Raw genomic sequence first — 27,694 nt, 5'->3', positions numbered from 1 at the left:
TATGGGGTATTCCAGGATGGGTTATGGCTCCCACAGCGTGAACAAAAACAAGTCCAAGCCAGATACAAAGACTCGATTCTTAACTTCTAGCAATATTACATGTATTGCCATATGTGAGGTGATCACATCTCCGTTGAAGAAGAACAATGCGATATGGGTATGTCCTGAACCGGACAATGTGTGCACACGATTTTTCTTTGTGTACGAAGATGGCCAAGTCGGAGATTCATCCATTGACACACAGGACGGTAAATTCTTGAAACAAATTCAGGAAGCTTGTGGATATAAAGTGTGACTTTTTCGAAAAAATTTTGATTTGAAATTTAACCCTTACTCAGCCTGACATTTTATTACATATTTTTCTGGAAAATATCAAACAGTGAATTTTTTTTGTCAATTTTCGAAACAACCTGTGGCTTTCTGGAGGGGAAAATATAGCGGGAAAACTCAGAAAAGGGGCATAATTATATTGTTGCATAACAAACTGAAAATGAAATTTACTCAAACATTTTATAAGATTTTCTAATTTCAATTCGATTTAGCATGCATGGTACAAAGCAGAGGCATTTCTATAGGGACAGCTTTCTGTCTTCTAGCTGATATAAGCAACTGCTGTTAAGTCATTGTCCTAGTGAAGCATGTGCACATGGCATTTTTGGGGAAAATAGAAGCATTTGAAGGTGAAAATATACTTATTTTGCGCAGCGGAAACTTTTGGCTGTAAAATACAGGGGAAAAATCACTGAGTACTGTAAAATCATTATTATTCGTGGGGCACAAATTTTCGTGGTTTTCGTGGGTAGGTCAATCCACGAATTTAAGATCCGACGAACTTTTATCCCAACAAATACTTCTTACCCTGTCTCTGTTCTATCTATTACAAACATGCGTCGGCTCTTTTCCGGCCGATATTTCGTGAAATGAATGTAAACTTGTACAGACAGATAACCAGGTTAGTGACATATTAAATCCGTTTGCAATATTTAAAAAATTTGAAAGAAAACTTGATTATATGTCACAAATGTCGCATAAACATACTTGATCGTTGTAGTCTACTAGGACTTGATTGTGTTTACAAGAATACTTGACATAATCAAGTTAATATGGAAACCCAGGCAGTGCAATAATTAGCGCTAATAAAAATTGTCCGTTTGCTCTTATTAATTTAAAAAAAGTCTTTGATATTAATGTCTTAAGTACACAAAACTATAAAAAAATACGATCGCTAAAACAGATTTATTGTACATTCTTCTGTCATTTTTAAATGATCCAGTTTATATGAATTTTAATCAGTATTTGTGCGAATGCTATTCCCTAAATATCAAAGACACCACCGACTTTTACAAGATCCACATAAACTCGTGTTACTTACCGAGAATGATTTATATGCATGTAAATTTACACAGTCGCTGTGACGTTGCGTGTAGTTACTGTCAAATATGTTAAGTGTAAACTTTTAAACTCGCTGGTTTAAACGTGCCAGGTGTCGTATAAATTATGCGATGTTTACATCGGCGAATTACAGGGGCATTGTGTCCAATGGAGGTGCATATCATGTCACATAAATGTGTTAATTGTAGTCAATTATCGGCAGTAACTGTGCTGTATTAGAGTTATACCCAGAGGCAAGGATTAAATTAATTGACAACCGCTGTGTGACAAGTAAAGATATGTACATGTTGTAAGTAAAAATGTTCGGCGATTAAGATTACTTTGCATTAGGTTACTGAATTTTTTTTTTACAAGAAAACGAAAATCCACGAATTTAAGAACCCACGAAAATGCCCGTTTTGATAAAACCACGAACTTTCATGCCCACGAATATAAGTGAATTCGCAGTATTACAGGAATTTATTTAAAAAAGAAAATAAGATTTCAAAAGAAAAAAAAATGTATACTTTAAGTTTTCATGGAAGAAAGTAATTGTGAAAAGTGAAAATTGATTAGTAATATAGTCCATTTCTCAAAACTCTATTATTTTAGTCAAAAATACATTGTTTCTACAGGTATAACTACTGGTATAATTTTAGTTATCTACCAGAAATAATGTCAGCACTGTACAATGTCAAAGACAACAATGTACATGTATATATTTTGGCGCAATAATATTATGTAGAACTTTCATATATGATTACAAAAACAATGGTAAAATTTAGTATAAAAACAAAGAAACAAAAATGTAAAAACAGTATGCATGTATATATATCATAAGTGAAGAGTAACAGGGATTAATTGACCACTTTATTACTAGCCTGTTAAATGGGATGTTAAAATCATAAAGCCAAAGGGACAGTGTAAAGTGGACGATGTATGCCCATGTTTGGTAGACAGCTGAAGCGTTAAGTTAACAGAAAATAAGATGCATTTTCCAAAGTCTGGGGAAAATGGTCACTGACAGGGTTTTGTTTGTTTATTTATTTGTTGTTCTTTTTTTTAAAAAAAAAAAAGGGAATTTATAGGTACCAGTTACTAATTTTAAAGGGCCCCTGAGGTATTGTGGTAATATTGACACCTGCTTTTAGGTCGACATTCTATGCATAATATTTAGTGATTGCTTCGCATGCATTATGTGTAAAATTATGAACTTTGCAACACTTACGATGACATTATTTTTGTTTTGGTCTTTTGTTTGCATGTTACCTTTATTTTTGTATAATACTTATATTTTGTGTATACTTTTGTGCATGTTTTAAGAAGTTCAGTTTATTTTTTTAATACATTTGTAAGGTAAAATGACTTGTTAATAACCAGTACAAGCTCTAGTCTACGGAGCAAAAACCCAGTGGGATACAAAGACTTTGGATACAGCAAAAAGGTGCTGCTCTTGATAGGTCAAATTCATTGGGAAGTCTTAATTTTGAGAGAATTGATACTGTTGTTATAATAGTTATTTGCTCTGTAGAAGAAGTATTCGCTATTGAAGATAAACTAATTATAAACATTATCAAAACTCCAGCAAGATCATATTAATGAATGTCAGGCATGTTTAGCATGAGTATACTCAATTTTAAGGTTGGTTTAGTGGTCATTATAATATAAGTCCATTGGGAAAATTATTATAGTAGTCTGACAAATGGTACCTTACAAGAGCTGATTAAATAGAGGTAATTTTTATCCCACAACATATTTTGCTTGAATACATAGTATACCAACTTTAACACTTTAACTTGGCCTATTTTAACTTTTAAGTTTAACAAGACAGATTTAGTATCAATTTTTTATCTCATGTTTTATATAGAATTACACATAGACATCAATATAGTCGTAAACATCAATATTTCATGTCATTAATAAACTTAAATGCATTTCACGTTTTATCTTCATGAGTTTGTATTATACACCTTATTTCATGTTTTACATAGAATAACATGCATATATCTTTTATTATCACATAAATCACGGCGCAGGAGTGTAAATTAAAGCCATTAAATAAAAACAATATTACACTAGTGTAATAACATTTTGACCGACTTCATTTGCAATATATAAACATAGCAGTAAAGCGCGCTAATGTAAGTGTTACACTATAGGCACGTCATTGTAAAATTACTTTTTTAAACACACAGTATATAAACGATTTGAACCCCAACCGGATCTTGTGAGAAGAATTCAGCATCTAAACGTACAATCAGGCGTAATGACACATTAAACTATTAAAAATCGGCTTGATTTTAATATGTTACGGTATGTTAACATTTGAATCATATTAAGAAATAATTAATCTTTGCTTAAATATACATCCATAACCTTCTTCGTAAAATATTTGCACATAAAACGCTGTGCTCTTCGCCTCATGTTTCGTTTATGTCAACACACGCCGATTACACAACCAAATGTATGCCTAAAATTGTTTTACTTCACTATAACTTGTATCTGAATCTTTAATTTATTGTCTTAACCTCATGTTACCGGACAGACACTTGTGAAAATATCTTTGAATATTGATAAAACATAGTAAATAATAGAGGCGACATTTCTGATAACTGTACCCGTCTTGCTAAAACAATTTTAATGATCTGTACCCTACTTGTGTTTTCACTGAACCATTACTTGCGAGTCTCTTTTGATGATTTTTATTGTGTTTTTGTCGTATGTTCCAAATTTTATTGTGCAGAATATGAAGTTATTGTGTCACAAGAGAAGGGTACATGTTTTAGTTCTATGTAAGTAACTAAAACTGCATATGAATGGAGGAGCTTCGTCATGTTTTCACTGTCTACGAAAATACCGGCATGAAGTGGCTGTTTATACGAATCAGAAAGTCAATTATTTCTTGATAGGAATAATTAACTAACAAACCTCATTTTCACTTACCATTCATTTTTCTTTGGAAAGATATAAAGCTAAAATATTACATATGTCAGGTCTCGACACTAACTTTTTCAGCAGGTGGTATTACGGACCACTGGATCCAAAATTCAGGTGGTCCTTTCTGAATACAGGTGGTCCATCGTTTTTTTACTCATTTGTTTTTAAGGAAACTTCAGTTTTAGAAGAACTACAGTTAAAATTGGTGACAGAGACATATTTATTATTAGATTTATAATAACTGAAGAAAACATGTATTTTTTCTATTTCAATCTTAGATCAGATGGTAAGTCTTTGTAATCCTATTTAGTATTTATTATCTCATTGAAAAATACATGACAGTACTTCGGTTAAGTGACTTCTTCCGCAACTCAAGTTAGGTAATAGTGAAACCATTTGTGAATGACTTATTTCCTTACTGTTATTCAAATACTCATTGCTGTTTCCTGGTACATCTTATAAGAATAATAATTGCTTTTTATAGATTAACATTTTTAATTAAACTATTAAGTTATTATATTCTTGTCTTTGAAACAATGAAATATTAATGATAAACAGAAAAAGTCCTACATTATTATTGAGCTTATCTTCCTCACATATTTATTATACATGCTTGTTTGTTGAAATTTATTTATTTTTCACAAAGTATTTATAACCTTTTAAAGTACTTTAGATAAGAAAAAATTGGATCTCTGATCGTTTAAAAAAGTAGCCAAAGATTACTAAATATTTAATTTATTTTTCCTTTGCCTTTGTTTGCACCATTATTCATGTGTTTATCCGATATCCCATAGTGATACAATGTTATAAATTCAATGCAGTACTAGAGACATTTGAATGAATTTTATACTTTAATTATTAAAATAATTTTCTACACTGTTAGCGAGTTAATAAAAAGTTATGGATGTCTTAAGATCTTTTTGAACTAATGAGATGAATGAACATATACCTGTACATCGGAGAAATGGTTTTAAACAACAATTATAGAACACATTTTTCGACCAAATCACCATTCTCCCAGATGAGCCCTGCACCATTTGGAAAATTCAAGTGGTCTAACGGAACAGTTGCCTGTAAAATTAGGTGGTCCTTGCCAAAATCAGGTGGTCTCGGACCAATGGACCACCGCTTATGTCGAGGCCTGTATGTACTATAATTTTTTTATATTTAGTTCAACGGCATTGTTGTTAGTTTTGACGTGACCGTTATATAACGTCATGTATCAATAAACCTCGAAATATCATTACAAGATTTTTTTGCAGATTACTTATTTCAACATGTTGAAAGCTTTACACCTACCGTTGATTTCATTCTGCTCTTTTAAACACTTTTTTATATTCTCAGAAATTCATTGACTTTCTATTTAATTCTGACATGTACAACTTTTATTCTTGTATATCTTTCATGGGCGTCGACACTTTTGGCATCTTTTTAAACGGAGAATATTCGGGAAATTTTGAAATTTTAATTGTTAGTGTTTCAGCTATTGGTGTTATAAACTTCTTTTTTTCGTTTACGTTATTGGCTGTGACGCTGAAATTTTTAAGTTTATCATTATTTATTCTTATTTTCAAGTTGCAGTCTGGATGGAGAATAATTATAATTATGTGGTCAATGATGGCATTGAAATTCGTAGTCTTTCCTGAACAGTATAATTATGCAGTTGTATTCTTCCATGGTGATCCGAAAGAAAAATATACATAGCATTATATATTTTATTAAACAAATGATTAACAATATTATCAGTTAAACCAATTCTCGGTAAATACCTTAGATCCCACCTTATATACTAAAATTCTATTACAATCATTTATATTTTCTGGCAATAATTGATACAAAATCGCAATGAACGTAAACTTTTTCTCCAATAAATCTTTAAAAATACTCACAAGTCAGGGTACAGATAAAATTCGTAAACTCACAAGTAGGGTTCACAATCACCAGCAAGTAACGTTCAGTTTACAGAAATTACCTCCTTGGTAAAACTCTTAAATTTATGTTCAAGATACAGCAATATGTTATGCATATGACTAAATTATCGTTTGTTATTGATTACTTTAGTAGTTCGATATCACAATTCAATGTTTAACTAAATCAACATTGGAATAAGACGGATTTTTGTTCGTGTTCAGTGTTGATCACCTGAAAGCTGTTCGTGAGTTTCGATTATTTTATAGCCTTCGTGCTAACGTTTATGTTTTGCATAACTTAGACGTTTAATAAAGTTTCTCTCTTATAATATAAATATAGATTTACTAACCTAACGTCCATCAGTATCAATATAATACCAATATCGTAAACAAGTAAAGTGGCAGAATATGGCTGACACTAAAATCTTCTCACAAGATCCGGTTGGGGTTCAAATCGTTTATATACTGTGAAACAGTTTACCATTCTTTTTTTATATACGTGTTAAATAGAAAATTATATTTCTGTAGGTTTAATACTAAATTTATTGAACTTGTTGAATAAAACAATATTATGCACGCATAATATGATTTTATTCAACTCGTTCAATAAATTTAGTATTAAACCTACACTCATTTAATATCCTCTATTCAGTTCATGCATCCTTTAAAGTTATCAGTATTTCTTGTCTTACATAAATAATTTATCACAATTTGATATATTATTTTCATGTTTTATGTGCATGACTATACACTTACTGTGATCAGCTTTAGTGTTTGTGATTTACTTAGTTAAAGTTTATATTCTTCATATTGTAACACTTGCATTTGATTGGATAATCTTGTTACTTGATTTTGATATGTCAGTCTTGTTTATAGTTATCTTAGTTTTTTTAATGGCCCTTTCTATATTTTCATTTTTCAAAAGCCTTTCATATTTTTGTCCTGTAATAGTTTCCAAAAAAGTTCCTCAATGGCCAATTAATTGAACCATCTTTTGCATCCTTTGCGTTTTGGCATATAGTAAAATATGTAGTTATTTAGTATTTTGACTTCCTTTCAAAATAGTACTTAATGTTTACATTTTCTACTTTTATGACAGAGAATTTCAGACCCATCTACAATGCTTTAAAACCATTATTTAAATCTTATAAAAGTTATGTTTGCCTTTTCTAAAGAATGAATGTTTGAGCCGCGTCACTACCTAACCAACTTTATGCGTTTGCGACCGGCATGAATTCAGACCAGCCTTGATCAGGATCCATGCTGTTCGCTTACAAACCCTATAACAAGTAGAGAAACTGATAGCGAACAGCATGGATTCTGATCAAACTGTGCGGATGCGCAGGCTGGTCTGGATCCATGCTGGTCGCAAACACATAACGTTGGTTTTGTTGTGAGGTGGCTCATTCATTTAATCACTTTGAGGCATAATGTACCTTTATGTGGAGGAGAAGCTAACCTCTAGATGTATCTTTAAAGTCTGTATCAGACACTGAAAGTCTGTATAAAACATTTTAAGTCTGTATCAGGGATTAATTATCCCCAAAGTTCACATTTTTGTCTTTAAAATAAGTCTCTGTGTTGGTATTTTACTGATATTTATTACAATCTTTAACTGTCTTGTACTGATATTCTTAAATAGTTTATACATATTGGATGGTCATACAAGGTCTTCCTCCACCAGCCATTTGATCATAAAATTTTCCATGTTACTGAAATCCCAACACCAAAATGTTAAGTCATATTTTGATATGAAATTTTGTTGCAAAATTCTAACATATGATTTATTATTCCTTATGCTTATTGTAAGCATTTGATTGATTAATCTTGTAGCCACTTTATTGTTAATGGAGACCAATACGAAAAAATGGCTCTTTCAAAGAGACTGCAATATTTTCTTTGTTAAGAAGCAAAAACAGGATATTTTGTAAAATTTATATGTTGGGAAATTGTTACTTGTAGTTGTTCCTTTAATTAATTAATTACTTTATTTATATTAATCCTTTAAATTAATATGTGTAATTAATATTTGCATTTTTATACTATAATGAACCATTTATGTTTTTTTTTCTGTGATACTGTTGAAAATGATATGCCGTTTTTGTAATCATTTTACATTTTCTTAAACTTAAATATTCCATTTGTTTAAAGAAGTTAATAAATAGTGAATTATCCAGCTCTTGTTTGTTTGTTATTATGCCCCCACTTCGAAGAAGAGGGGGTATATTGCTTTGCACTTGTTGGTCCGTCTGTCCGTCGGTCCGTAGACCAAATGGTTTCCGAGTGATAACTAAAGAACCCTTAGGCCTAGGAACTTCAAACTTGGTATGGTGATTGGTCATGACCAGTAGATGACCCCTAATGATTTTGGGGTCAAGGGGTCAAAGGTCAAGGTCACATTGACCTTGTATGTTAAAACGGTTTCCGATCAATAACTAAAGAACGTATAGGCCTAGGAACTTCAAACTTTATATGGTGATTGTTCATGACCAGCAGATGACCCCTATTGATTTTGGGGTCAAGGGGTCAAAGGTCAAGGTCACATTGACCTTGTAGGTAAAAACGGTTTCCGAGTGATAACTAAAGAACAATTAGGCCTAGGAACTTCAAACTTGGTATGGTGATTGGCCATGACCAGTAGATGACCCCTTATTGATTTTGGGGTCAAAGGTCAGGGTCACATGGACCTTGTATGTTAAAACGGTTTCCGATCAATAACTAAAGAACGCATAGGCCTAGGAACTTCAAACTTGATATGGTGATTGTTCATGACCAGCAGATGACCCCTATTAATTTTGGGGTCAAGGGGTCAAAAGTCAAGGTCACATTGACCTTGTAGGTAAAAACGGTTTCCGAGTGATAACTAAAGAACCCTTAGGCCTAGGAACTTCAAATTTGGTATGGTGATTGGTCATGACCAGTAGATGACCCCTATTGATTTTGGGGTCAAGGGGTCAAAGGTCAAGGTCACATTGACCTTGTATGTTAAAACGGTTTCCGATCAATAACTAAAGAACGCATAGGCCTAGGAACTTCAAACTTTATATGGTGATTGTTCATGACAAGCAGATGACCCCTATTGATTTTGGGGTCAAGGGGTCAAAGCTCAAGGTCACATTGACCTTGTAGGTAAAAACATTTTCCGAGTGATAACTAAAGAACCCTTAGGCCTAGGAACTTCAAACTTGGTATGGTGATTGGTCATGACCAGGAGATGACCCCTATTGATTTTGGGGTCAAAGGTCAAGGTCACATTGACCTTGTATGTTAAAACGGTTTCCGATCAATAACTAAAGAACGCATAGGCCTAGGAACTTCAAACTTGATATGGTGATTGTTCATGACCAGCAGATGACCCCTATTGATTTTTGGGTCAAGGGGTCAATGGTCAAGGTCACATTGACCTTGTAGGTAAAAACGGTTTTTGATCAATAACTAAAGAACCCTTAGGCCTAGGAACTTCAAACTTGGTATGGTGATTGGTCATGACCAGCATATGACCCCTATAGATTTTGGGGTCAAGGAGTCAAAGGTCAAGGTCACATTGACCTTTTAAGTAAAAACCGTTTCTGATCAATAACTAAAGAACGCTTTGGCCTAGGAACTTCAAACTTGGTATCATGATTAGTCATGATCAGCAGATGACCCCTATTGATTTTAGGGTCAAGGGGTCAAAGGTCACATTGACTTTGTAGGTAAAAACGGTTTCCGATCAATAACAAAAGAACGCTTAGGCCTAGGAACTTCAAACTTGGTATGATGATTGGTCATGACCAGCAGATGACCCCTATTGATTTAGGGGTCAAGGGGTCAAAGGTCAAGGTCACATTGAGCTTGTAGATAAAAACGGTTTCCGATCAATAACTAAAGAACCCTTAGGCCTAGAGACTTCAAACTTGGTAAGATGATTGGTCATGACCAGCAGATGACCCCTATTGATATTGGGGTCAAGGGGGAAGGTCAAGGTCACATTGACCTTGTAGGTAAAAAACGGTTTCTGATCAATAATTAAGGAACGCTTAGGCCTAGGAATTTCAAACTTGGTATGATGATTGGTCGTGACCAGCTGATGACCTCTATTGATTTTGGGTCAAGAAGTCAAAGGTCAAGATCACATTGACCTTGTAGGTAAAAACGGTTTCCGATCAATAACTAAAGAACCCTTAGGCCTAGGAACTTCAAACTTGGTATGATGATTGGTCATGACCAGGAGATGACCCCTATTGATTTTGGGGTCAAGGGGTCAATGTCATAGTGACCTTGTACTTAATGACCGTTTCTGACCAATAACTCAACAACTCAAGTTGCCTTGGTTGATATTTTATTTGGTTTTGGTATACACATTTGAAGGTCTTATGTAATATAACAACTTGGCTGTCATTAAGGAGGCCTATGTGATTCATAAAATTTATGTATATATTATTTGGTAAGATTTTTAATAACTTTAATTGCTGCACACAACCTATGGGGTCACAATAATTATTACCTTGTGACTAGTCATGACCAGTAGATACTAGATAACCCTTATTAATTGCTTGTTCACTGGGTCAGAAGTCATGCATAATAACCTGATCACATGACAAATTGGCTGCCGATAGGGGGCATACATGTTTTACAAACATATCTTGTTTATTCATGTGTTACGCCAGGGTCTTTCAAATAGATTCAATTCTATTTGAAGACCCTGTTTACATAACCCTTAACCTGCTTGAATTAAATTCAATTTACCTGTTCAGGATTGAGGAAACCAAGTAAGAAATGCGCTGCGTCAAATTTCATATAAATGTAGCAATGCGTAGCGATTCTCACATTGGTTTACGGTCAATTTAATTAATTTCTTTAATTCTGAATATTTACTGTAATAATTATAATTGCTTCAAATATCGCTACCGTTAATAAATGTATGTAACTTCCGGTAACTCTGCCGTCCGTGACCTCGATAAAAAATGGCGGCGACGTTAATAGGGCCAGACCAGCCTGCACATCCATGTTCAACATGTATATTGTTGACTGAATGGAATTATATTTTCATCTTGATACGCCCACCGTTGATAATGGACAATTTGAAAAAATGGAAGGTAGAAAAAGGTGACTCAGCAGATCTACGCTAGGAAAGTCTTAAGTAGAACATAGAGGATATTATAGAGGAACATTTTGTGCCCCTTAGAAACTGACATTTAAAATAACAAAGATGACACAATTCATTATATATCTGAAGCTGATATATTTAGACTAACACACACATTGAACTTGCAGTAATACAGCTGATACAATGGCTACACATATTTGGACTTTTCAAACACTTTCATAAGACTGCCCATGAATGTACCTTCATAACAAAGTTACAGTTTAAGTGTAGTCGTCCGTTTTATCGATCGTTTTAGAACTGTACTTTTTATTTTTTTTGTACTATACTATTACAACTACATCTGTAATGCAAAGGAGTGAGATAGTGTGTCAATGACTGAAAATGTATTTTCGCGTTATTCTTAAAACCACACAGTATAAATTACATAAGTGGGACAATTAAATGAATTCCGCATAAATATTGACATAGACCATGGCATGATGTTTTAATAGAGATAAACAAAACAGTGCAACATTTGGAAAGTTTGCTGCCATTTATAATGGCTTAATGCTGATGCATTTCCCACAAGAACGTCATATATACTTGAAATCAAGTGATGAAAATTGAGTACCACAAAAGTCGCTGGCCGGGGGGCGTCAGGGATGTTGCACTTCATTCATAGACTTAATAAACCCGAGTCTTCAGTTTTCATGTAATATTATTGTGATTTATGCTTCCGAGGTATCGCACTTTATCACAATTTTCCCTGAAACTAATACTCCTTTGTTTGAAAATGAAACGTCATCAAGAAACGAAGCTTGTTGATTTGCTTGAAAAAATTGTCAAATATTTCATTTAAGTGTTGTTATACTTTTTGGTCTTAAGGTATCGTTCTTTTAATACTTTTAGTAAACAGGATTGAATACGGCGTTAGCAGGTACTAGTGGGCGTGGGAGATTACATTGTCTCTCATGAACAGACTTAATTAAATCGATTCTACCATCCTCAACATTTTGCTTTGTTTTATTGCTCCTTTGCGGATTTTCAAACAATTTATTCTTCTTGTGGAAGCAACCTCAATGATTACATTTGCTTCTATCTTAAAGCAGACATTCAGGTCTCTTCCTTTCTTTAACATTTATACAAAATATTGACTAGCAATTAACATCAATTTCTCCTAACAATTGACAATTACAAGTTTTCACATTTATACAGCAAGAAAAAAAATATTTATACAAAATTACATGAATTCCTTTCTTGTCACTGTTCATAATCTCACTCCAAACGTGTTAATGTGCAAAATTTTAAAATTTACACCTTATGTTATGATACGTAAAAATTATTCAGATATGTGGAACTAACAATCATTTACATTCAAACAAAGGTGATTGTTTCTAAGCCGTCTGGAATGTTGGTGATTATAATATTCTGTCCTTTCACGTTTTCCTGTATATCTGATGTATATGAGAAATGGTTTGCAAGTGCCGAAAATCTAAAACCGAAATCATTCTGATTTTCGTTGCTAAAATTAAACTCTATACTGATATTGTCAGATATGTCGATCGGAGTCATGAATATAAGTTTATCTCCATTAGTTTTGTAATCATGTATGTGAACCCCATTGTTGGCAATTCCTGTAACACTTTCGACAAACGTACCAGTGACAGCCTTTAATTTTACGGATTTATTGATTGGTTTAACTTGATTAGAAAATAATTGATTTTGTCTTAAACGATTGTTATAACCTTGTATATTTAAGTAACAAGCTGAGCTCCTACCCATTCGTGACAGACTATGTTCATACTTGTACTGCCCGAGATTGACAGTAATTAGTGTTCCCGGTCTTTCGCCTTGCCTGAAATTCCCCAAAGGTGTCGACCCTTTTGTTGCGTTAAATTCATACAGCGTCAGTAGCTCCTCTTTGGTTAGTATTCCAGATGGAGTAACAACTCGCGCAAAATCTTCTATTGGTATATTCGGAAACCTTATCTCGAACAGAGCTTCCCCAAGTTGATCGCGCATATTTTGTCCAGATTTAGATTCACAATTGTGTTCTGCCCATTTCACTGCTGCTTTAAATACATCTATTTCATCGCTTGCCAATTCGTCCCTTTTAAGAATATTCAACAATGTTGCGTGCGATAACTCCATAAAACCTTGAGAACATAGGACACTTGATGCATTTTCAATGATGAACGCAAGACATCTCTCTTGAAGAGGATTCATCTGATAAAAGATGGCATGCTCAATTATCTGACAAACATTATTCTCGTCAATGTTGTTTTGAAGAAAGTTGGAGCATTGTTTCACAAGACCAGACAAGTTGTATTTTTTTGCTGCATACAAACAAGGTAAGACATTTTTTCCGTCAATCTCTGGCTTGTCGGTGTAGACAAATCTGAAACACACAGAATAAAAATATTCAATCCAAAAACAAAATGAAACACAAGAATGTCGAACGACACATATACCCCCCTTTCTAGCTATTGACTCACATAATTGGTAATTTTATTAAAGAAACTTGCCAAAAATGGGTACATGGAAGTGTTCAATTATGGAAAAATCAACGGAAACCATTTTGACATTAAAGGCCCATGTGACATTGACCTTTGACCTAATGACCCCTAAATCAATAGAGGTTATCTAATACTTATGACCAATAACTAGGTGAAATATGAAGACTTTATGATGAATACTTTTCAAGATAATCAGCGGAAACCCTTTTGACATTTAAGGCCCCTGTGACCTTGACCTTTGACCTAGTGACCCCAAAATCAATATGGGTCATCTACTAGTGATGACCAATCACTATGTGAAATATAAAGACTTTGATCAACAGTTTTCAAGATAATAAGCGTGAACCATTCTCACATTTTAAGGTCCCTGTGACCTTGACCTTTGACCTAGTGACCCCAAAGTCAATAGGGGTCATCTACTAGTTATGACCAATCACTATGTGAAATATGAAAACTTTGTGATACATACTTTTCAAGATAATCAGCGGAAACCATTTTGACATTTAAGGCCCCTGTGACCTTGACCTTTGACCTAGTGACCCCAAAATCAATAGGAGTCATCTACTAGTTATGACCAATCACTATGTGAAATATGAAGACTTTGTGATGAATTCTTTTTAAGATAATCAGCAGAAATTATTTTCACATTTTAAGGTCCCTGTGACCTTGACCTTTGACCTAGTGACCCCAAAATCAATAGGGGTCATCTACTAGTTATCACCAATCACTGTGTGAAAAATGAAGACTTTGTGATACATACTTTTTAAGATAATCAGCAGAAACCATTTTGACATTTAAGGTCCCTGTGACCTTGACCTTTGACCTAGTGACCCCAAAATCAATAGGGGTCATCTACTAGTTATGACTAATCACTATGTGAAATATGAAGACTTTGTGATGAATAGTTTTCAAGATAATAAGCGGAAACCATTCTGACTTTTATTGCCTCTGTGACCTTGACTTTTGACCTAGTGACCCGAAAAATCAATAAGGGTCATCTACTTGTTATGATCAATCAGTATGTGAAATATGAAGACTTTGTGATAATCAGTTTTTAAGATAATCAGCGGAAACCATTTTCACATTTAAGGTCCCTGTGACCTTGACCTTTGACCTAGTGACCCCAAAATCAATAGGGGTCATCTACTAGTTATGACCAATCACTTTGTAAAATATGAAGACTTTGTGTTAAATACTTTTCAAGATAATCAGCGGAAACCATGTGGTCTACCGACGGACAGACGGACAGACCGACGGATGGACCGACAGACAGACAGACCGACATTAGCAAAACAATATACCCCCTCTTCTTCGAAGGGGGGCATAATAAACAAGATATGTTTGTGAAACATGTATGCCCACTATCGGCAGCCAATTAGTTATGTGGTCAGGTTATCATGACTGACTTTTGACCCAGTGACCAAAAATTAAATAGGAGTTATCTACTGGTCATGAATAGTCACTAGGCATTTGCAACTGTAAAGGTTGTGTGCAGTAATTTTATGACAAAGTTAATAAAAAATATCAACCAAGGCAACTGCAGTTGTTCAGTTATTGGTCAGAAAACATTTTTGCCTACAAGGCCAATATGACCTTGATCTTTGACCACTTGATCCCAAAATCAATAGGGGTCATCTTTTGTTCATGAACAATCATCACACAAAGTTTAATGTTCCTAGGCCTAAGCGTTGTTTACTTATTGGTTGGAAACCGTTTGTACCTACAAGGTCAAAATAACCTTGACCTTTGACCTAGAAATCAATAGGGATCATCAACTGGTCATGTACAATCAAAATACCAAGTTCCAAGGCCTCAGTGTTCTTAAATTATTGTAGAAACCCGTTTTTATTTACAAAGGTCATTGTGACCTTGACATTTGACCCCTTGACCTTAAAATCAATAGGGGTCATCTCCTGGCAATGTACAATCATCATACTAAGTTTGAATTTCCTTGGTTTACGCGTTCTTTAGTTATTGGTTGGTAACCGTTTTACCTATAAGGTCAATTTTACCCAGACCCCAAACTCAATAAGGGTCATCTACTAGTCATGTACAATCATCATACCAAGCGTTCTATAGTTATTGGTCGGAAACATTTTTACCTACAATGTCAATGTGACCTTGACCTTTGACCCCAAAATCAATAGGGGTCATATACTGGTCGTGTGCTATAACCAAACCAAGTTTGAAGTTCCTTGGCTTACGCGTTCTTTAGTTATTGATTGGAAACAGTTTTAACCTTCAAGTTCAATTTGACCTTGACTGGCCATGTACAATTATTATATTAAGTTTGAAGTTCTTTTTACAGTTCTTTAGTATTGATCGTAAACCGTTTTTACCTACAAAATCAATGTGACTTTGATCTTTGACCTCCTGACCCCAAAATCTATAGGTGTCATATGCTGGTCATGTGCAATAATCATACCAAGTTTGAAGTTCCTTGGCTTACGCATTCTTTAGTTATAGATTGTAAACAGTTTTTATCAACAAGGTCACTTTGACCTTGACCTTTGACCCCTAAACCCGAAAATCAATAAGACTCATCTACTGGCCATGTTCCATCATCATACCAAGTTTGAAGTTCCTAGACCTAAGCATTTTTTAGTTATTGATCATAAACAATTTTTACCTTCAATGTCAATATGATCTTGATCTTTGACCCCTTGACCCATAAATCAACAGATATCATCTACTGGTCATGTAAAATAATGGCACCAAGTATGAAGTTCCTAGGCCTTAGCAATTGGAAACTATTTGGTCTACAGACCGACAGACAAACAAATGCAAAACGACAAGAGAGCAATGATTGCCCTGAGTCGCTCACCAGAAACAACTGCTTTTCTGTGTTGGAAATAATCCATTGTCAATATTTTCTAATATAAATATCTTTAAACAATAATTTGGGGCATTTAAGCTTAAACAGGGCCAATCACATTAATATAAGCAAACTTGATAAAAGACTACCTACGATTAGTAGGATGCTACAGACAAAGTTTGGTGATCTTCAATCAGTTACTAGTATTTCAGTAGAAGATGATGTTCATAGGTTCTTCTATGTTTAGCTTAAGTGGCACCTAAAAGGGGCCAATCAATTAAATATGAGTAAATTTGATAAAATACTACCTAAGAATGCTACAAACAAAATTTGGTGATCATCTATAAATTAGTTCTGTAGAAGAAGACGTTAAAAAAGTATTTCTATATTTAGCTTTAGCTGCCCCTAAAATGAGCAAAATTGATAAAAGATCACCCAAAAATGCTACAGACAAAGTTTCTTGATCATCCATCCATTAGTTCTGTAAACATGTCTTAAGATTTTTTTTATTTTTAGCCCTAAATTACCCCTAAAAGGGACCAATCAAATTGATATGAGCAAACCTTATAAAAGACTACATACGAATGCCACTGACAAAGTTTGCCGATCATCCATTAATTAGTTCTGTAGTAGAAAATGTTTTTCTATTTTTAGCTCTGTTGACCCAAGAAGGGGCCAATTGAAATGACAGGAGCAAATTTAAGTGTGACTGTCACAAGAATGCTACAGAACAAATTTGAAGTAAATATGCTCCGCAGATTCAGTGAACTAGATAATTGTTGACGCATGACGACGGACTGACAATTATAGCTCACCCTGAACCTAAAAAAAAACATTATGGACAATCACGCATGTTCTCAATGTTTAACCTTTTAAGGTCGTCAAAGTTAATTATTGCATACTCAACATCTGTGCATTCAATGGTATTGTTATATATTAACCTTAAAATCGTCTTCATTACATCAGGTTTGACATCTTTGATAAACACCGTTTCACCTCCTTCCGCTAGATAACCATAAAACATGGCTTCAAAAACATCACTGCGCATGCTCAGTACAAATTTATGTGCTGGAAGTTTCACACTTTTATCGTCGTCGAAGGTAAAGCTGATGTCAGAAAGATGTTCTGAGAAGCAAAGATGTGACACACATTGTGCAACCGTTCTTGATTCCCTCCAATCACGATCAACTGAACTGAAGAAGAAATATATTATATTTATATCACTAGCCATAAATAGTGGAAAAAAGAGTTTTATAAGGGGGCATACATTTACAAGATGAAAGAAATATTTTAGCCAAAAGTAAGACAGCAATTTGTTCAAATAATAGTATCACAAGATTTTACACCCTTTAAAAAGATTACATTTATTCACATTTATGTTGTTTTTTCTATTATACCGAATGACAATGTCAAACAGCGATTGAAAATTGTGAAAATTGTATATAAACATTTGTTTATATAAACAGGGATATAAAAGTCAATACAGTGTTGTGAATTTTGTTTGTGTACAACATGTGATAGGTACATACTTTAGACTGCACTCTATGTAATTAATTAAGGCCGTTACTAGCTATATGTGTCATTTAGGTCAAGGATACCGGTTCAGGAAGTTTCCGTCGCTTTAAGTGATATGTTCAGTTAATCCTATGATCAAACTTTAGGAAATAATTACACTGCTACAATTTAGTCATTTAGTATCATTTTTTTGTTATTACAGAATTAGTTTCTATTTTAGTTATTATGTTAGTATAAATTTCTTGTAATACTGTATTATATGGATGGTGTATATGTTAAGATGCCCAAACTCAAAGAAAAAGATGTTACTTATTATAACTTTTATGTTGAGTCTTGAATCTTTTTAGAACAATGAAATGTGTGTCTACGATTTAAGTGTTTGGGGTAAAAAGCATAACTTAAATTATGCAATTTTCAAGAGAAGAGAAAACATTTCATGGGAATAATTAAACATTCAATATTATCGAAATCTAGGTACATTTATCATGTGTCATAACATAAAATACTCATCAAAATGTGCACATGCCCGGATAAGTTACGGGTTTTCTCAAATTGAATACACGAATGAAACATACTTGTCCTTTCTAAGGACATAATTATACTAGTCCATTCATAAAAATATAAAAAAAATATTCTCAAATGTTCCTCGAAAATAATTGAAATTAAAATAAACATACATGTACATCAGTAAAATATATACAAATGTGATGTTAAAGATAGGAACACAGTATATTACTATGAATGAAAACAAAGTAAATTATTGCTGAGAAACAATACATTTTGAATAAGAACAATTTTCAATCAAAAAGTGTGTGATAAAAAATCCTCCATGAAATCTTCTTAAAAAAGAAATCACGATTTCCCTTACAATCCTGATTAGATAATCGACAATATTATAAAGCAAGCTGCCTTTATAGGGAATAAATTGCAAACATAATAAGATCATTAAGCGGGTGAAATGTGCGTGGTACAGCGACTTCAATTCAAAGCGAATTCATACCTTAGTTGTTGAAAATATTCATTGTTGTAAAAATATTTTAAAGCAATGTACCTCTCCGTTTCTAAATCAGAAGACATCTCAGATGATTCCTTTCCAGAGCGAGCAGCCATTCGTGCCATTTTCTTTGACATTTTTCTCGACCTGTAACAAGAACAAAATCTTAATCAGGAAGAAATGTAGGTTCTAAAATATATTCTTCTACTATTCACCTTGTCAATAGTCTTTTTAAAACAAATTTATAACTATTCAAAATTCTATTTTTTGAAACTAAAATTTAAGAAAAAACCTTCAAGTCAATATTCACTTTCCATTAGGAGGGTGCGTCACATAACATGACATTATTTGTATATTAAAATATAATTCATGGATATTGAATTCAGTAAGGAGAGAGACGTCATGTTTCCGTAATTGAATTCAATTTCTAACACCAACTTATAATAGCAGTCGGTTGGCAATTATGTTTATAAATACATTTTTGCTGTTGATTAATATGCAAAACATATATGATATTATAAACATTTTATCAGTTGAACACATCAATGATCATATTATATATATGACCCTCATTGAACATCATAAACTTCAGGTACCTGATAAGTTTGTTTATTTTTTGGTTATTTTTCTCTCTCAATATTTTCATGCTTAAACTAACAGGATGATAAACATTATTGGTGGTCTCGTTCTTTTGGACAATATTTATAACTCAATAATTACCTGACTTAAATGAACTTTGGTAGTTCTTATGTAAAATAAACTGTTCCGTAGAAAAAGTAATGAGATCTAAACGCGATGTAAATGGCTTGTCGGAGGACCTATGGTTAAACAGACTGTGAATATCTGAGCGATCTTACTAGAAACTTAAAGAAATATCCTGTACATTTAATTTTAGAATAACCCCTTACATTTAATTTTATTATGACAATAACGTTTCTTTTATTTCAAAGAGTATCCTTTACATTTTTATTTTAGCATGATAAAACTATCCTTTGTAAATTTTATTTTAGAATGACCAATGAGTTTCCCAGACTTTAGTTTGTCATTTTAAAATGACCATATTCGGTTCTTAACGATCTATATTTATATGTTAGTGCCAGCCATGGATAAACAAGAAGTATCTTTTAACCAATTACCCGATATACACGCCTTTTTCACCCCCCCCCCTTTTATTGTTGTCTCATTAATGTTGAAAAAAATGCCTTATTTAGGCCCCCAACACTTGTTTTTTATTTGAGAAATGTTGTTTTTACAGAGTGACCTCTCTTTAGGCGCGGTCCCCAACTAAAAGATACAACCGGGGTTGCCAGAAGGGGGGGGGGGGTGGGTGTGCCTGTTTTGGGGGGTTTGAAAGGGGGCGGTAATCCCCCTCATCGCCAAAAAATTTTTGGACTTGTGAGAGGCTAAAAATGACCCTAGATCGATCATAAGGTAACGTGTTACCAACGCTGGAAAGCATTTAATTCTATCTCAATCCATTGAGAAGTTGTAGCATCTTGAAATCAATTTTGATGGAAAAAAATCAACGCAAAATAGTGATTTTTGGCAATTTTGAGATGTCTCCACGTTGCCATGGTAACAGGAAATTTAAGCCTGTGCATGTTGTTACAAAGGCAATGATCCAGTCAACATTTCTGTCAAGTTTGATGAGTAATGAAGCAGTTTCTATAGTTTTATAGCAAATTTGCGCTTGTAACGGGAGACTTTTCAATAAAAACAGCCATTTTTCACAAAATGCTTATGAAGTAATTGGTTAAAACAGTACTCGGCCGAAGAAAAACTGTTAAACCTGCAAAATGATATTATATCTTAAGTTTTCAACACAATTAGAAATGTTGGCAATGCTTGTATAACAATGACAGTTAATTATTTATTGTAGCTATTAAGAAAATACCCATTTTGTAAACATTGAAATTAAATTATAGCATTATTGATATTGATGATTTTTCAAAGATGAACAACTTCTATTTCAGGTATCCCTTTTACTTGTTTTACTTTGACTTATAAATTTTGTAATCATTTCCATATTAACCTTAGAACTATCCTCATTCCTGTACATTTTTTTAGAACTATCCTTTACATTTTATTATATAGTGGCAAAACTATCCCTTTCATTTTATCATAAAGCTATATATCCTTAAAATTAATTTTTAGAATGGTAAGAACTATCCTCCACATTTTATTTTGGAATGGTTAGAACTGTCCTTTGCATTTTATTTTAGAATGACCAATTAGATTTACCATTTCAGTTTGTACTTTTAAAATGACCAATGAAAATTCTTCTTATATTCAATCCTTCCCTGTTAATTTTACAGGTTATACTAGTAAACGAAAAAGCAGTAACTAATCTTCATTTAGGACTTAAAAAAAATGAAAGCAGTGATTTTCTTGCTTAAATAACATACTCGATAAAAAAGCCTCTTTCTTTAAATCTTGCAGTTTTCCCAAATTTCTGAATTTACACCTGCTTTTTTACTTCCCAAATTAGCAAATTCCCAAATTAGCAATTTTACAAAATCAATAGGCTAAGACCTCTTCCCAATTAAGTGAGAAAAATCACTGGAAAGGGATGGCGAATTTATTTGTTCCACTGGGAGATCGTTTCAATTAATCTAAGATGGTAAAAACAGTTGATTTTGACAGAATATATTTCTAGTGTTCCTTGCTTTTCGTACAGTAAATTGTACTCTGCATTTTGTAGGTGCTACATATTGTGACGCATTTAGAAAGATATCGTGGGATCGAATATTTTGTATAAAAACGCATTTAAATTCCAAATGAAATGTGTATATGTCAATCCTAGCACATGAACATGTTTATCATATACAAAATATAGATCCTATCCCCCCAATTTTTTTTTATATAAATTTTTTTTTTTATATTTTAACGTCTAAAATATTACAGACAGTAGGTTTGGATATCGTTAAGAACGAAACGATATGACACGATACAGATACTTGTGAAACGATACGGTATCTTATCGATACCGATACTCTATAGACACTAAAATGAATTGTGATGAAACTGAGAAACAATATGAATAGAAACCAGAAAAAAAGAGGAAGACAAAAACGAAAAAAGACAGAAAACTCACTGATGTTGTTGACATACAAAGGCGGCGATTACAAATCAAAGGGGAAGAACTATGCATTATCTTTTTTACTGAATTTAATTGTAAACAAAGAGGAAGACAAAACAGTGATTAATCTAGATGTGCGTCTTACGAAAATACGCATAAAAATCGAAACAGACGCACAGTTTCAAAATATGTTCGTTGAATTTAACGCATGCAAATCTGGTCGTTTATAATCCAAAATATCACGATTAGTGATTTCTATGTACCGTTTGATTACTTTAATTTCATCAGTTGAATAATGTATCATTTTTTTCAGTTGAATAATTTAATTTCAATGATTACAGGTGCAAGACAGTCTTGCACCTGTAATCATTGGATATTAAATTAAATTAAATTAGTTTGACTAATCCCCCATTTGCTCAAAACGTTAAATCCCAAGCAATTGATGCTTGTGATCGGTAACCGCCCATTATCGGCATTAGCCAATCAAAGCGTCCATTTTGCATAAGAGCGAATCGCCTACAATAGTAAAATATAAAACGAAGTAGAGGGAGGGATCTGCCTGCGCTATTGGCGCTAAAAAATGAGAATGACACAGGAAAGCGTCAGCAAAGGGCCAAAGGCGCATCTAAAATCTGTGCTAGACTTATATTGTATGTTATTTAGTCATCCAGACAATACTGATACCAACAGCAACAGGTTACCCATTCCCCTGTAATTCCGCATATTCTTGAGTTTATCCATTTCCCTGTAGCATTTTTCTAAGTTATCTACTTACCTAATCCCTTTCCCACACATGAAGATACGCATTTCTACTACTGCATTTCTACTCCAATAAAACATACTACTGCATTTCTACTCCAATAAAACAAACAAAAAATCATAAATCTACTTAATATTTAAAATAATTATCGGTAACTGAAAAAAAGTGTTGCTATTTTAAGAAATGCTGTCAGTTACAGTATAATCTGACAAGCGCGCAATTTGATTACCCCTCAAGTTCACGCAGAGTGTAAAAAAAGATATATTACGTCATCTATATTTGACAGGGTGATTAACCAATCGCGAAGCATTGTGCATGACTTTTTTTCATGATCAAACTGTCTGTGTATGCTTTCTACACATACAAGGAGCAATAAAAGTCGTCGGTATACAGTGTGACAGGGACATTTTGTGCAAATTACGAACAATTAAAATGGATAGAGATAAGTGGTAAGAAAATATAAATTATGCAAATTAGATTTTTGAGCAGCCGATAAAAATTGTTTTGCCTGCAGTTAATATTAGTACCAAAAATAACTTTTTTATACACTTATTTTATTACTTAATTCCTTGTTATAAAAAACATGCAATTCATGTCAAGGATCTGCTATTTTAAAAAAAATTCTGCTAAGACGCATTTATTTAGCTTCAGGACGTCATCCGACGCATTGTAAGGAATTTCTAGAATAATCACTGCAAAAACGAAAAAAAAAAGAAGAAAAAAATGAAGAAAGAAAACTCACTAATGTTGTTGACATACAATGAAGGCGATTACAAATCAAAGGGGAAGAACTATGCATTATCTATTTTACTGAATTCAATACACGAAAAAAGATAGTGTCGATTCGAGTCAATGGCGGAGCTCTTTTTTCTTTTTTGATTTTCTTTTATTGTTTTTTTATGCGGTACAATACCAGGGAAGATTTAGTATTTGAAAAGTTTTTTACTTGGGATAATCATCGCCGGTACCAAGCGCCCAAAAGTGTAAGTTATAAGTTTTGCAAGTTCTTTGTGTTTGTTGCAAATATAGCATTCCACTGTACTATATAACAGATTTTTAACTGGATTTACTATTCATGAAATGTGCGTGCATAAAACCTTGCAAAAAATTTTACTTTGTGTTTATAAATTTAACACATTCAAGGTAAATATTCTCTTTTTTTGTAAATTTTATGTAATCAACAACTTGGAAGTGTAATCGGAAATTGTTCATCATAACCTTGCGTCCTTTGGCGGATTTTCCGCAAAATCCTTTTTTAGAAACATGAAAAATTCCCGGGAAAAAGTGAATATACTCTGATATTGACGCAAAAACGAAACAGAAAGTAGAGAGGATATTAGATGTGAAATAAAAGTTTTCTCTAGTACTAACGTATTACAAACTTCGTTAGGGACAGCTATCTTACATTATTTCTAAACATGTCACTTTATATGAATCTAAATTTAGGGGGGTTATAAAACAATATATATAAATAGACCATATCAATCGGCCTTTTTTAAAACAAAGAAATAATCATAAACAGTTTTTATTTTTTTGGGTCGTCAGACCAAACAAATAATGGTAGCGAATTTTCAGACTCTAATGCTGTTAATTGCAAATGCCGAAAGTAGTCCGCTTTTTTGAAGTGGTTACTTCCCTTTATATGTAACACTAAGGCCGACAAATTCAGGGGAGATCACTGCGTAAATATGGTCACATGACAGGCGCATTAATTTTCAAGCAAAATAATTCCCGAATGGTCGAAGATTTCTAATATTGTTTTATTCTTTATAGATATACATGCTTATAGTAAGCGCCATGATTATTTACACAAGTGTTAAACAACAGTTATCGTCGTTACAAACCCTAATTTAGAATAATACGGTTTTCTTCAGGCCGTTAACACATAGATTCACCGTGGCCGAGGGGTTTGCGCACTCGCTTAGGAAGCGAGAGGTTTGGAGTTCAAATCCCAGTTAAAGCAACTCATTTTTGTTTTCAAATTGTTTAAATCAAATAAACATTGAATTGAATATCAGTGTTGCAATTAGTCTTATAGCCAATCTACTACAATTAAAACGATGGAAAGCATTGGTGGCACTATACAAAAACAAATTGTTTTATAATCTCACAATCTTCACCTTTCTGACATTCTGAGACCCAAACAAATTCAGAGCCTTCTGTGCTTTGATTGTATGAAATGGCTTTGATCATCAGATTCTTCTATTTGCTATTTTCACATGACTTGTGATTTTGTCAATGTACATAAAGGGGAAAATAATACAGGGCTCTCGTTAGCATTTTGAGACTGGGGCCAGAGTCCGGGGGGATTTCAAATATTTTTCATTCTAGGGTGAATTTAAACAGAAGAAAATTAATTCATTAAAAACCAAGTGAAAACAAGATTCATTTAACAAATTTATCAACAATAAGCTGCTAGCTGCTGTCATAAAATATTTCCGTTATTTGTAATAAAATTGAATACATCTTTGATACTTTGTATAAAACTTCAGCTTCAAAATGTGATCCCTGATCTATGGCCGTTAAATCTTATTTTCGAAGGGGAATTTTTCAGTTTTAGGAGGAAAAACACACTATTTAAATGGGGGAATGGGGCCATATTCGGCCTCAAATTTTACCAAACGAGTTCAACAAGTACAAAATAGAAAGTATATGAGGTATTGAAATAAAATAAATGCGTACTCTTACAAGAACATTTTAATTAAATATCAGTGGCATACACACATATAGGCATTTTATTTTCTTGAATTTTAACTTTTACGTTTATTATCTGAATTAAAAACATGGGAAATACACAAGCAAGCATAAAACAGAAAGTAGCTATATTTTAATGAAAAAGGAAAGGAAATAAATGAATAAAATGAAAGTTTCCTACTCTAAAAGATACCTGAAATATTGTTCTTGTTATTAAAAGGTATCTCTGAGTAAAGTATCTTATTTAGAATAATTTCTTAGAAAAGAAAAATGTAACATTAAATACCTTATTGAGTCTGACATAGCATCTATCGTGTTAAATCATATCTATTTAACGATTAAGATTTAAACCCACCTAATTATAGATAAATAGAGGATATTTGTTTAGTTCAGTGTAAGATCGGAATATATTTCACCGAGTGAGCACCAAAAGGTATATTTCACGAGTGGCGCAGCAACGAGTGAAATATGAACAAGGTGAAATATATTTCGATCTTACACTAAACTAAACAAATTTTCTTTTTATTATACGCAAAGAAACGTTTTCAAAAGACATTAAACCTAATACTGAATGAAAAGCGCGCCAAATAATAATACAACGTGACGTCATTTACGACGTCACGTCATTAAGTTGGTACCCAGTACTGTGCACGCTTGTATTTCACTCGAACAACGTAAGGGGCTTAAATTCAAAACAGTGAAATTATCAAAGTGGTAATTTCACTGCTTCAAACAGTGAAATTACCAGTTTTATATTACTGATATATTTCTATAAACCACCGAAAAGCATGTAATATAAAGCTATAAATAGGCTTGGGTTTTTTTTATTTGGAAAACCGATGTGGAAAGTACTAGGAAAAATGTATAAATTGATTCTTGCGTAAATTGATGGTTCTAATGAACTTAAATATAATTTATAAATGCCTTAGACTTTGCACTTTTGTTTATCGTACTTATTTCTAAACAGTCAATCTTGCTAAATCTGGTTTATAAAACCTTTTCTATTTATAGACCATATCACTTGGCCTAACAAACAATAAATAACCATAATATATTTTCTATGAAATGACTTTGATCTTCAAATTCTTCCGATTATTTATTATTTTATTATGACTTGTGATTTTGCCAATACACACAAAGAAGAAAATATTTTATTGCAAAGATCTTAAAAACGTACAAACAGAAAGTAGATGATGAGGTATTTAAATAAAACAATTGTGTAGTCTTGCAAGAAATGTTAATTAGATATCACCGGCATATGTACATATAGGCATTTTATGTTCTACTTTTACGTTAAATATCTGAATGAAAAACATATTGAAAAAAAAAATAACAACCACGAAACAGAAAGTAGCTACAGAAATAACAAGAAAAGTAAATGAAAGTTTCCTACATCAAAACAGTACCTTGAATATTGTACTTATGTTATAAAAACAAAAACATATCTCTGAGAAATGTATCTTATTAAGCATAAATTTATACGAAAGATAAAGTAAAATTAATTACCTTCTTGAGTCAGACATAGCATCTATCGTTTACGAATTTGCGGTTAACAATATCTAAATTTAGATTGTGAAGTCATATCTATGTATAGGTATAAATAGAAATAATCTTAGACGAATTTTGATATACTGCTCTCTAACGTTCATTTTTTTAACTATATTGTTGACAAAATTAAAAATATTTATTAATAAAGTTCAGGATTTTAGGCAAGATTTATGAGCAGATTTTTACTTATTCTTAAAGAGTAACAATTTTAGACTTTTTTCGTGTGTGTGTGTGTGTGGGGGGGGGGTGTTGTGTTTGTTTTCGTTTGTTTTATAATTTAAATCATAACATGTACACTGAAACACTTACACCGATTTTTCTTACTCGTAACTACTTTATACCGAAAATAACCCTTGTCATAATGGAGATATAATTTTAGTATTAGTAAGGACCGGGTCAAACCTATCTTATATACTAGAGTAAATTAAAGCGTTTAAAGCAAATCACGAGACGTTTTGTGAGATACTAGCATTTAATAATCGATACT

The 27,694-nt window shown here is 32.9% G+C and overlaps 2 protein-coding genes across 2 annotated transcripts; one reads left to right on the top strand and one right to left on the bottom strand.

Moving 5' to 3' along the window:
• Window positions 1-16: 16 nt before the first annotated feature.
• Window positions 17-295, top strand: LOC132758842 (protein mono-ADP-ribosyltransferase PARP6-like). Its single transcript, XM_060750540.1, has one exon. It carries the CDS (start codon window positions 17-19, stop codon window positions 293-295), a length of 279 nt encoding a protein of 92 aa, XP_060606523.1.
• Window positions 296-12,660: 12,365 nt separating this feature from the next.
• On the bottom strand, window positions 12,661-27,258 carry LOC132758841 (BTB/POZ domain-containing protein 6-B-like). The gene is made up of 4 exons (XM_060750539.1): window positions 27,166-27,258; window positions 19,184-19,273; window positions 17,559-17,810; window positions 12,661-13,684 (listed from the first exon to the last, which is right to left on the bottom strand). Exons 1-4 carry the CDS (start codon window positions 27,180-27,182, stop codon window positions 12,661-12,663), a joined length of 1,383 nt encoding a protein of 460 aa, XP_060606522.1. The 5' UTR covers window positions 27,183-27,258.
• Between the last annotated feature and the right edge of the window lie 436 nt (window positions 27,259-27,694).

The sequence above is a fragment of the Ruditapes philippinarum genome, unplaced genomic scaffold (genome assembly GCF_026571515.1).
Source record: "Ruditapes philippinarum isolate M1 unplaced genomic scaffold, ASM2657151v2 ctg3548_1_1_1_1, whole genome shotgun sequence".
Classification (NCBI taxonomy): Eukaryota; Metazoa; Mollusca; class Bivalvia; order Venerida; family Veneridae; genus Ruditapes; species Ruditapes philippinarum.
Note: the sequence above shows the minus strand (reverse complement) of the source record. Positions and strands in the feature narration are given on the sequence as shown.